Source organism: Apodemus sylvaticus, chromosome X (assembly GCF_947179515.1).
Source record: "Apodemus sylvaticus chromosome X, mApoSyl1.1, whole genome shotgun sequence".
Lineage (NCBI taxonomy): Eukaryota > Metazoa > Chordata > Mammalia > Rodentia > Muridae > Apodemus > Apodemus sylvaticus.
In genome coordinates this window covers 121,779,549-121,792,995 of record NC_067495.1, presented here as the reverse complement: position 1 = coordinate 121,792,995, position 13,447 = coordinate 121,779,549, and the positions used below count along the sequence as shown (strand labels likewise).

General features: G+C 36.8%; 1 protein-coding gene across 3 annotated transcripts in view; it reads left to right on the top strand.

The window, feature by feature from the left end:
• Positions 1-13,447, top strand: part of Tenm1 (teneurin transmembrane protein 1) — a 576,328-nt gene that overhangs the window by 490,185 nt on the left and 72,696 nt on the right. For all 3 annotated transcript variants that reach the window (XM_052170726.1, XM_052170727.1, XM_052170725.1), the window contains one exon: positions 10,510-10,664. In XM_052170726.1, coding sequence (XP_052026686.1) covers positions 10,510-10,664 — 155 coding nt within the window. The remainder of the gene's footprint in view (positions 1-10,509; positions 10,665-13,447) is intronic.

Sequence of the window (13,447 nt, the reverse complement as noted above, 5' to 3'; positions counted from 1 at the left end):
ACACAACAACTTCTATACAGCAATGGAAAATAATTATATTAATATTGGTGTCATTTTTCATAACAAAATGTTGATATGCCAGTACAACCCTTGTCACAGAGTCTTCCTTAACAAATTGCTGTACTTATTTGATTATTAGTATGAAAATTTTGACCAGCTTATAAAAGTATGAAGGCTTTTACCTCTATAGTTCATTAGTACAGAATGTCTCCCATATTAATAAAACTGTTTTCAACCCCTACCTTGCCTCTGTGATGAGTCTAACTTCGGGCACTGTGCTGACAAAGGTTACATAAGATTTTCAAGGCTTAAATCTTCTACTATTTGTCAGTCCTCTATATAAGGATATAAGGACCTAAAATGTCAAATTATTGCTTATATGGAAACCATTGTCTATGATTCTAAGTTTGGAAAAGTCATCTTCACAAAGAATAATAGCAATTATTGTGTAATTATGATGCCTTCTATTTTATCTTCTTCATAACCCCTTCTATTCCCATGTCTCTTGTGATCTTCAGAACATTTTACTTTGTGTAGGAGAGAATCTACATTCAAGGAAACCAAGGCAGCAAATGGTAAAATGCCTTACACAAACTCCTTGGAGAAGTACGTGCTAGACACACTCTGAAAAGCCCATCCCTAACCTCACCTGGAGCCAGTGTTCTCTCTGCGCTCTCACATGCAGGGAAGCAAATGAGTGAGAAATCTTGAGCCATCTGTGTTTCTTTGTATCTCCTGACACAGTGAGTTAGAACAAGATCACAGGACCTGAACACGAAACTGTGTGGACAGAGCACAGTGGATTTGTTGTAGCTATTCAGGACTGCAATCTCCGTAGATCAAATCCATTTTCAGTTAATTCGAAACATGGTCTTTCATCTCTCCCTGTTCTTGGTTGTAAAACCTCCTTTTTCCGTACTCAAATCATCACTAATTAATAAGACTATCTTCCTCTTAATGCTCTTTGGAAAAGATTATCATTGCAGCCTTCCAACACTCATTTTAGAGGACTCCATGCATGGCTTTTGACCTCCTGGCATGCTTTGCTTTATTCAAGTTTAGATGTGTACCGATATAAACAAGTGGAAATTTAGTCTATAAATCTGCAGGATTTCTTGAGCACTTATGCTCAGGTATCCTGGATTTGTTAAACTATAAAAAATAAATCTGAAAATTACATTTTTATCCTCAAGAAGCTTATTACATAAGCAGATCATGTTTGGAGAATTCACATTAAAAACACATAAATAAAATGATAGCTTCTGCAGTTTAGGAGACAGAGACCTTGTAGTGAATTAGGGTTTGCAGAGAAAGCTTCAGGAAAGAGAAGTGGCTTAATTTCTTCACATAAAAATGATATTAATATTTGCTACACAGGATTATTATTACTATTAAATGTGAATGAATGTGTAAAAAGTCCAGCACTGCACCTAAACAAACAATACTCTCACAAATGGAAATGATCATTGTATACTGCATGTGTTTTCAGGGATGTTTACCAGATTTTATCCTAAATTAATAAATTTTATTAATAAATTAATAAAGATATAGATAGGTATATAGGTATGTAGATAGATAGATAGATAGATAGATAGATAGATAGATAGATAGATAGATAGATAGATTGCAGGTTATACCTACTCTAATAGGATACCACTATGAGCATAAGAAGGTCTTCACTTCTGTGCCATCCTGAACTTGTCTCAAGTTATAGCATATTATGGTATGGTATGGTATAGTATGGTATGGTATGGTATGGTATGGTATGGTATGGTATGGTATGGTATGGTATAGTACTGTATTTGCTTGGTTTTCCCCTCCATAATCCCTATTCATTTCTGAGATCCTCGTGGGCAATGTCATATTTATTTTTACTGTATATACTTCCACTACATAGCAAAATGCCTAACAGATAACAGGTGTAAAGTAAATGGTGAAAAAATGGTGAAACAGACTCTTCAATATGATTTTACCATAATACTGGTTGGTGGAGAAAGGGGAGCTGTCCTTTACCTTGTAACAGCGCTGAGGCTAGAGCTTTACAAGCTGAAGAAAAAGCAAAATGATCCATCTGGACTGGTCTGTCTTTCTCAAACTCAAGATTCATGGTTAAGTAGTTTACCAACTTACTGTTCTTGTGATAACGCTGAAGTGCTTCAAACTTGCTATAAGTTTTTTTTATTTTTTACTATATATGCATTAAGCAGAATATCTAATTAAGTACCTCACACCATTCACTAGCCACACACTACTGGAATAAGCTTAATAGGTGTCTCCTATTGGAGAAATTCTGATTGCATTGTTTACTACACAAAGAAATCATCCAAGTTGTTCATTAAAGGCTGTCTCCTTCTAACTGGTAATGTCACATGGGTACCTAAAAATCCTCCAAGTTCTAGAAGCTTCATTAGTAGCTACCTAACAAGAGAAACTAATAGGCTCACTGTGCAGATGTGTAGATGTGTGGAATCTTGTTTGGCCCTTTCTGATCCCAGTAGATAATTAAGAGGACAACAGCTAGATCAGTTAAAGAAAAACTGCTTCTGCCTAAGGTGTGTGCAACTTTATGTGATAGCAATTTTAAGAGAATTTAGATGAACATGAACAAAACAAAATAAAATATCTCTCTTTGAGATAAAAAAAAAAAACTTTACAATCAACTGGTCAATGTTGCTTGCACAATTCAGCTCTTACTCCTGGAGATTAACCTGGCACCATATTAAATTTAGAGTATCACCTAGAAGTTGTTTTAACCATTTAACTCTCTCACACGGAAAAAGAGCATATTGAAGAAAGAAGAACTACAATATATCAGTTTTCTAGTTGATGAAGCTACACAGATGGGGAGGATATTATAACTATTTCTCAAAGCTTATATTCTGAAAAAGATCTTCCATTTCTGCACATAGAAAGATTTTTTTAGTATAGGTTGCCTCAACATCTATAATTTTTGAATGATAGGCAGAGTTATCTTCTAACAACCTTTGAAACTGTCATTGTATAATACGGAGTTTTAGCCGCCATTTTCATGCTGTCTGGCTCCACATCTGGACTCCCAGTGATCGTGTCAGCATGCTCCCTTTCCTTCAATATTGATCAGGAACATCCTGTTCCCCAACAGGTGATAAATTTGTTAGTAACTATCCAGGCTGTCTCAGCTTTAGGCAGTTGCCTTCCTAAGAGTTATAGTATTTATTCATTGGAGGATAATAAGACAAGGGAAGAAGTCAAATAATTTCACCTGTAATTTGCAGCCATTTCATACAGAGTGATGCTTCACAAAGAAAAGAGCCCATGGTTCAGATATTATATAATGTCCCCTACTTTGCCTAAGACGTTGTGAATAATGTCTCTTACAGGATGCACTGTATTTATGAGCAGGTCCCTTCATTGAAGCTGCTTGTTGGGGCTTAATGCTGATGAATGGAGACAGGTTATGGTCTGTCAGGGCTTTCATTATGTGCACTAATTTTCAGGGATTTATTTATTTTCTCACAAAACTAAAGGTGTATTCCAAGCTTAACATGCTGTGCAGGCATCTGAGGCCAGTGTTTTCCTTGGTGGGTGCAGAAGTATGAGGACTCAAGCTGGTGTGTGTGTGTGTGTGTGTGTGTGTGTGTGTGTGTGTGTGTGTGTGTGCTGTTCTTCCCACTTCTATTCCCACCCACTCAGCATCACTGTCTGAACTTTCAGTAAGCGCAGAGATCCATATTTCCTTGCTTGGTTTAAGAATGAACACTGGTGGCATTTTTAAATCCTGGAAGCGATTTTCTGAATGCAGTTTAAATCTTTTCTTATCCAAGACTGTGGAGTATTGTATTATAAGTGATAATGAAAACACTGTTGGTTAGCACATCAAAGGACGTGATTGTTAAAATAAATTATGCCTGCAACGTTGGACACCAAGGTTTGGAAATCAGAGTACAACAATGTAAATATATGAAACTAAATTGAATCTGCAGATCCTGCTAGCCCCAGATGGCTTTATGTGATCTGACATCACTCACTTTCACATCTCTGAGAATAAAGCTTAAAATATACTTGGTGTGTGTCACGTCCTCCACTAAGTCTAACAAGCACTAATACATCATACTGCAGAATTGCTACCACAACTCTCATTATGGTGTGGAAAACCTCCCCCCAAATAATGAACAAAAATAATTCTCTTTGTTCTGCATGAAATTTCTAATTTCAATTTTACTTCCAGTGAAAACTGACTATATCTTAATTCTCACGGGGGAAGAATTGGTGAAACTGTGGTTTAGGAAATTGTTTTTGTGATTGTTGTTTGGTTGGATGGTTGACTGATAAGCAAAAGAAAATATGCCTAGGTACTTTGACAAAACACCTATCAGGCAGGTCCCTCAAAGATCATTCTACTATTTCTTTATCAATGCCAGGCTTAAATGTGACCCAATCAAAGTTAATTAAAGAACTCTCAGGGGGAAAAACGTTTGGAACTTGTGCCTTGATAAAAAGAAGTTGATTTACAAACATATAAAAGGAGAATATTCTACACTGTCAGAAAAATATGTCCTGAAGGCAATAGAGGAGTATTTCAAAGTGCACTCATGTGTGGAAGTCAGCTGATGCGAACAGAGAGAAAAAGACAGATTCACAGTGGATAGATAGGGGAGATGGGAGGGGGATAACATTTGAAATGTAAATAAATAAAATAACCTGTAAAAAAAAAAAAAGAACTTCACCAAACTTAGAAGTGCAAAAGGGATGTAAAAGCAAGATTAAGCCCTGGATTAGGTCAAATTCTCTACCTTGATAGAGTTCACCAGTCTAATACTCAAGAGACAAAATTGTCCTTCATTGTTATCAGCATGAAGGTGCAAAGATTTGCTGCTATTAGAATCTGAAATGGACTCCCAAAGACCCAAGTATTAAAGGTTAGTGTGCTACATGGCACTACTGGGATGTGGTAGAAACTTTAAGGCCTCTTATCATTGGTGGTGTGATCTTAAAGAGAATAATAAGGCATTGCCTTATCCATGTGTATCAATGGAAATAAGCTCTCTTACCACTGTGGATCCCATTGGGAACTGACCCTAGAGGTCCCAAGTCAGTGTGGGGGTGGGAAGCAACCAACCATGATTATAATTTAAAGGGTTTTGAATTAAAATAAGTTTTCCTCTTTTCAATTTGATTGCTTATAGTACTTTTTTTCACTTTTTTATGGTACTGGAAAGCTGACCAAGCACACCTCCCCTATGACGTTAGTTAGGGAACAATTGCTTTTTCTGCATCAGTGAGGGAACCTACTCTGATTTTCAGAAGATCTGATTCTCTCCTACCTCTTAGTAAAAGCAATGCTTCAGTTTATTTTTTAGCATTCTTACTAAAATGTTTATTGTTTCTCTTAAACCCAACCTCAGTATACAAATAATCATTGTCCTTTGGTCCTCAAAGAGTCTAACCCGCTGCCGTTCAGTTCCTGCTTAGTACGTGGCTCATGAATTCACACAGTTTGAGCACACTTCTTAGACATGCTCTCTCCAGGCCTGAGCCTTTCCCTCCTTTGTCTCCAGGCTTCAGTCTTGATCATTTATTCAACCCTCTCATGACAGTGAAATCTTAAATTTTATATTCAGTAATATTTAATATAGAGATCTTAGAAATAGGTCTTAAATCGGAGGCCTACTGCAAGCCAGATTACATTTTTGGCAGTTAAGATGATTTTGCCAAAACACATACAGAAACAAAAAGCATCATTCCCTCAGACCATCATCAACCAGAATGCTCTTGAGGGGAGGGATATATATATTCCTATGTCTTCATCATTTCACCTGTGCCAATATTAAGAGTCCATTTATTGAGTTCATTAAAGCTATATACACATCTAAACATGATAAAGGGATTTGTTGATGTACAAAGCTCTTATTTGGATATAGTGTTATCGTTGGAAAACTGACAAAAAAGCATAAAAAGTTTTAAGAGTCTTTTTAGAAGAAATTAAAATGAATTGCATAACTTTTATAAATGTTAAGAATAAAAGAACATTGTGATTGATCAATTATATCCCTGAGCCAAATCTGAATATTAATCTCATGCCAATGCATTAGCTCATCTAAGAGCAAATTATTAGGCTGGATTTTTTTTTTGCAGTTATACTGAATGAACATTAAAATTCTCTAGCACTGAGATAATATCCTCAGGCATTTTTCCTGTGTTTGTATATATGTGTCAGTGTATATATGTATGTGCATTATGTAGAGGATGTACTCACTCATGTGCAAGCCAGACATTCAAATGTCTTTCTCAATAATTTCTCCATTTTGTATTTTGACACAGTCTCTTCCTTGAATTTGAAGATATACAATTTGGCTAAGAGTGACTAGACAGTGAGTTCTTCCCCTGTCCATGGTCTGCCCTATTTCCACACCCACAAGACTGGGGTTGTAATGGTACACAGAAAGTTATTTAGGTTCTTAGGGTCTTTACTCAGATCCTCATGTGTTGCAACCTATAAAGCTTTAGGATTGACCTCCCATGGAGTGATGGGGAATTAAAATGCTACAAACACATATACAGAAAAACTTAGATTGGATAGGTAATGGATAGTCATATAGAGATGCATCAACAGCAGCCCAAAAAGTTGGCACATTTATTATATACAGCACAAATGAGGAGGCAAATTAGCAAATTTCTCTAGTGGGAGAGTCTCAGGTTGGAGTCATCCAAGAGGATAATAGTTTCAGCAACAAATGTCAACCTTCAAACTTGCACCAGAAAAAGCCTTTGCCATTCCTCTGCACCTGATCTGGGGAGGGCTTTGCCATTTCCATGGGTTCTCAACATGGCTGCTTTCAGTTCATGTCAATAATATGCATTCCATCAGCACTCCACCCACTCCCAACACTCACACTTGCAAAGCAAGCGTTTTAACTACTGAGCCATCTCTTCAGCCTCCATTTTGTTCATTTAAAAACAGGGCCTTAGCCAGGCGGAGGTGGCACACACCTTTAATCCCAGCACTTGTCAGGCAGAGGCAGGCGGATTTCTGAATTCGAGGCCAGCCTGGTCTACAGAGTGAGTTCCACGGCAGCCAGGGCTACACAGAGAAACCCTGTCTCAGAAAGAAAAAAGAAAAAAAAGAAAAGAAAAGAAAAAAGAAAAAAGAAAAAATCTGAAACAGGGTCTTACTAAGTTGTTCAGTATGGTCTTGAAGTTGAAATCATCCTACCTCAGCCTCTTCAATAGCTAAAGCTATCAGCTTGTGACACCAAGCCCATCTTATTTTTTATTTTTATTTTCTATATTCTTTGTTTACATTCCAAATGATTTCCCCTTTCCTGGTTGTCCCCTCCCCATAAGTCCCATAAGACCTCTTCCCTCTGCCCATTCTCCAATCACCCCCTCCTTTTTCTCTGTCCTGGTATTCCCCTACCATGCTGGATCAATCCTTTCCAGGACCAGGGCCCTCTCCTTCCTTCTTCTTGGGAATCATTTGATATGTGAGTTGTGTCTTGGGTTTTCAGAGCTTCTGGGCTAATATCCACTTATCAGTGATTGCATTCCATGTGTGTTCTTTTGTGATTGGGTTACCTCATTTAGGGTGATATTTTCCAGTTCCAACCATTTGCCTAAGAATTTCATGAATTCATTGTTGTTAATTGCTGAGTGGTATACCAACCCTACATCTGACACCAAGCCCATCTTATGTTAAATTTACAAATTGTCTCTAGGTAGTATCTTAACTAAATATATTGTTGTTGTGACAAAAAGTACCATGATTAAAAGCACCTTTAAGGGAATGAATTCATTTTGGAGTAAAGTTCTAGAGGCATACATCCCATTATGGAATACATGGAAGCAGCCAGAGAAGAAATGGTGACAAGAGCATGAGGCTGGCTGGTCACATTGCCTCTCTACTCAGGAATAAGAAATTAATCTCCATTATTAAACCTCAAGGCTGCCCAGTAAGGCTCTAGCTCCTAAACATTTCACAACTTTCTCAAATAGCATCACAAACTGCAACCGGGTGTCATAAAAACCTATGGGAGACATTTTGCATTCAAATCACAACAGTGACTTTACATTTTGCCAGGAAAATGTGTGTGTGTGCGTGTGTGTGTGTGTGTGTGTGTGTGTTTACTTACACTATATTAAAATATTGTGTTTATTATTACAGAATTTTTCTAACTTTCACATATGCCTGCTTGATTTCATTGAGTCTGAATAAAAGGGAAATGGAAAAGTGTTGTGTGGTATTTCAGTGTGCACAAATTTAGTTATATGTGGGAAATATTAATAATTAATAGGTTTTAAATTATATACTCTTCTGAGTGTCATACTAAATTCTCACACCATATTTCCTCACCCTTCTGCAATATGAAACACCCAGAGCATCAAGGACATATTTACTCGCTGCCCATTAATCACTTAACCATCTCAGTTCTCAGATCAGCTCTTGTAGTATCAAAGTGTGTGAGGTTCAAGTTACTTGTATATTGTAGTCTAACGCATATTTCACTCACCTTACTTAATCCCAAAATATAGGTATTTGATCATCTCATAGGGTCCATCGAATAGGAGGCTGGTGATCTGGGGAGAAGACTCAGCTGGTATAGTGCTTGCCTTGCAAGCACAAGGATCTGAATCCATACTTTCAAAGATATGAATGCCATGCTTAAGGGACAGCCTTCACTCCAGGGTTGGGAGATACCCAGGGGGCCCCACCCTCTCAAATGAGAAGGATAGGGGTAAGAGAGGGATTCTGTATGGGAGGGAAAAAGAAGGGGGACAGTGTTTGGGATGTAAATAAACAAATAAATATTAATTAAGAACAAAAAAGGCATGTGTGATGGCTTACACTTGTATTCCTAGTGCTGGGGAAGCAGAGACTGCTTAATCTCTAATCTTGTTTGTCACTCAGCCTAGCCTATTTGGCAAGATCAAGCAATGAGCATGACTGTCAAAAAAAAAATATGACGTAGATGGTAACTGAAGAATAACACCCAAATTATCCTCTGTCTTCCACACGCAAAGACACATACAAACAGGCATATGTACATCAGGATACATATAAACATACACATACATAAAAGTAAGAATAAATCTGAATATAGTAAAAGATACACTACGCAGAGCATCATGTTCATATAACTTATTGTCATATACCATTGTGAGTATTCTTTTTGTTATTAGGTCATGGTAGTTAATCTTCTACTGTGACTAATTTCTAAATTAAACGTCATCATATTATCATGGGCATATATTCAAATGTGGATTTATATGAAAAACTATATATATATATGGTTCATTATTATACATCATTTCAAGCATCCACCACTGCATGTCCTCACAGGTATTTCAAAAACATTCAGAAAAATGCTAAAGAAAAGGAGAGGTGCATGGTGTGCATTCTCCTTGTGTAGGTTTGATGATTTTTCCCTTCAACTATTTCATATGATCCTTTAAATAATACCCCAGGCATATAATTGCCTATGCAGCCCAGTTTACAAAAGATGGGGTTATAAAGCTGCTCCCTGCTCCAGTACTCAGGAAAAAAAAGACAGTTAGTGACCATAAATACAGCAGCTCACTTTTTCAAATTTTACCAAAGACAAAGTTAAAACATGAAATTTTAGGGGCAAATACTTCAACCAAAGTGAAATATCAGTTATAATTCATATATCTATTATTAGATAGCATAGTTTCTAAGTACTCTTTTAATATACATTTCAAGAGGCCATACTGGAATTAACATTATACAAAAGTTACACTGACGTTTGACTGCTCCTCACACATTGGAAACAGTTGAGTGGACACAGTTGGTTTAAAGAAAAAGGTACAGAAAGTTGGGAAGGAACATGGTGGGAGAATATAGAAGGACTTGGAGGGAGGGAGTGGAGGCATTTGGTCAAAATATGTTATACACATGCATGACATTTTGAAACAATAAGTGAAAAAGAAGAAAAAACAGAAAACTTGGTTTTTCTAGAACCTTAGCCCTTCTCTGCACAGTGCCATAGCTTTGCCTCCCACCTTTTCAATAGGTAAGACAGAGGAAAGTCTTCCGTTTAATTCATCAGAACTATTACAAATTCCCTTTGAACTAAATATAGGTTCTTGAAAATAACGCTAATCATTTCTAAGTCAATTATTTCCTAATGCAACCATGGAAATAAGCAGTGGCCCAAGTGTCAACATGCTAGAAGAAATGTGACAGACACTGCCTCCTCAGATTTTCCTTTCTGTCTGCATGTAAGGGGGAGCAAACAGCAAAGGCGCACAGGTATGAAGATGCGGAAAATAAAACTATTAGGCCCGGCTTCATCTTTGTAAGGTTACTTTTTTGACATTTTTTCTCAAACCATGACAAAAATGAGTATGTGTCACAACCACCATCTCCCATTCCTGCCCTGTCTGTGCTGAGAAAAAACTAAATCTGCATGTCTTTACGATGTCTTTCCATTGCAGTGGCTGCTTTCAAGATACTGAACTTACTGTAAATGTGGTCTACTAGATTATTAATGCTAATTTGTTTCTCCCCAACAGGCATCACAGTAGATAGGCATGGATTCATTTACTTTGTGGATGGGACTATGATCCGAAGAATTGATGAGAAGGCTGTGATCACAACTGTAATTGGCTCAAACGGTCTGACTTCCACACAGCCACTGAGCTGTGACTCTGGAATGGACATCACTCAGGTAGGCACTGCTGCTTGTCAAGCATTATCACCATTTGGCATCGTGGAAATGGATAACAATTTTCTCATGCAGAAATTACATAGAAAGGAAGCCTGGTGCATCTGCTATGTCAGATAGCAGAACCTTCTCTTTATGAAAGTGACTTTTTCCCTTCTCAGAAAACTTTGAAGAAAAATAGTGAGCTAGGATGAGAGTGATATTAGAAAAAAAGATTGATATAACAAAGCCTCCTGAATTTGAATCACTTAAAATTATATTGCACTATTTACTGAAATATACAATGTTACTATTTTTGTTTCTATTTTATTTATTTATATATTGGGGGAGTAAGGAGGTGGTGTGTATGTGGAAGTCAAAGGACAACTTACAGAAAACGGTTCTTTTTTTCCACCATGTAAGTACCAGCAATCAAATTCAGGTCACTAAGCCCAGTAGAAAGTCCCTTAACTTGCTGATCTATTTTGCCAACACAATTTTATTATTTTTGTATACAACAGCAAATGAACTTTAGCAAAGTAGTGATGATCAAGGTCTTTAGAAACCGGTTGAAAAAATATTTGAGTGGGGTATGTTAGTAGTATGTATATAAACAGCTATTTCTGGAATGTTTTAAGTTTTCTTAAATAAAAGCAATACCTTTCTCAGATTTGTTTTCTATGTATTTAGCAAAATGCTGGGATACTGGCCCTGTCCTCAGGAGTCTTGGGCAAACCCTATGGTTTTTAGTGGCTTGGGGGTGGGTGGGTAAAGAGAGAAAGAATGTGAAGATGGATGGGTGCGAAGGTGGGAGGAGCTGGAAGGAATTGAGGAATGAGAAAATATGCTAGAAATGTACTATACTAATTTATCAAAGAATAAATAAAGTATTTTTAAAAAAATTTCCACCAGAGAATAAAGAGGTAAAAATCAGGGTAATACTCATATGGACCTACACTTCTGATTTTTTTAACACAATTCAATAAATAAATGACATGGAGAGAGATTATAGAACATACAATATTATTTCAGCGTTGTTTGGATACTTTTTCTTACTCTGTAAGACAAAAGAGTTGATGGGCTTAATAAGGGGAAGAGGCTAGACAATCTTTGAAGGGGTTATGCTCTAACATTTTACAGACCTGTAACTTTAATGGTGGTTTCAAAGTAATTAGAGTAATATTGAGAATTTCAACATTGATTAATACATCAGGGAGGATGGTTTCTGCTAAAAATAACCCAAGGTTGTCTAAAAGCATTTTCAACAATAAGGTTTAATCGTCTCATAAAGTGAAATGTCCAAAACTCAAACAAAGATGCCAGTAGACTTCTTTCTTCATTCACATTGTCCAGAACTGAGTAGTATATTTGTATATATAGTATACTTACTTGCTCACAAAGGAGAATTGGAATTTTTCGAATGAATTGAGACTCTCCAGAAACGAGTTATTTTCTCTGAGTACGCTGCTTCTTAATCCTTGAATGGAAATCAGGGTCCCATTAGGAATGAATGTAGGGTCACTGTTACATAAGCAACTAGTGCCATCAATTACTATTAAGATAACCCAGTAGCTTCATTTTCCATAGCATATAAATCTAAGGATAACAAGGAAAATTAAAGTAACACATTATCCAGTGTTTCTTTAGTCATTAGTTCTACTGCTGCTCCCCACCTCCATTGGTGCTCTTTAAAATGCTAGAGATGCACCTACTTGAGATCTCTCTTTTTCTGTCCCTGCATTACTCCAGAAATTGAAATCATCTGAGTCAAGTTAAAAAATAAAATGAGGAGTGGGAAGGCCTGGAAAAACGGATAAAATTAACAACCTTCTTATTAGATGTGAGTAGATCAGCTGTTCAAGTGCTTAGTACAGTTTAACTTTCTATGATTCAAGATCTTACCGAAGCGAAAGAAAAGGAGCATTATTTATAGAAATGTGGAAGGGTGTGAATATATTTATATAGGGGAGTGGAGAGAGAAAAGATGTATATATGTGATTCATTTGTGGGTTATTTTTAACTTAAAATAGAACACTTAGTACAGTGATCAATCAATTCTAAACAACTGATGTGATTCTGTGGAAAAGTTATTCGAAAAAGAGAATTTTCTGTCTCAATAGAGAGAAATCATGACAATTTGTAACCACAATTGATACTACAGAAGCTCTCTCACCCCTTTTTGTCTGAGACTTACAGTAGATAGTATGATCTGTGCTCACTCAGCAGATACAGTTATGGTGGGGAAAAAATGGTCCAAAGGACTGGGTAGAGCTGAAGCAGAGACATAATAACTAGGGGTGAAATGGTGAGGGAGATTATAAGCATAATTGAGCTTTCATTTCATCCAGTGGAAAATGGAAAGAAAGGAACGGCATTAGGAGAGGAAATGCACCATACGTGATGGCAATATGCCTTTCATCTCAGTGTTGGGGATGCAAAGGCAGACAGATCACTGTGAGTTCAAGGCAAGCCCTGGTCTACATAGTGAGTTTCAGTCAGAGATGCATCCCTCATCTCTAAAACTAAAAGGGAAAGAAAATAAATCCAAATCTTACAAGTGTTGTTCAGTGACAAATTTACCACTTCTCATGCAAGGTCCTAGACTTAATATCTAGTACCGCTATCAAAAAAAAAAAAAAAGTTCCAGAAAATGTTTGTGATTATCGACTAGAGAATAGAGTGGAGCAAAAACTGTCTGAGGATACAAAACTATTTAAAAGCTGTTGGAGTGATATAGGTACGACAGGAACAGAATATATCAATACAGCAGTGATTAAACAGCTTTTTCAGAAGCTGGTGTACAAGCC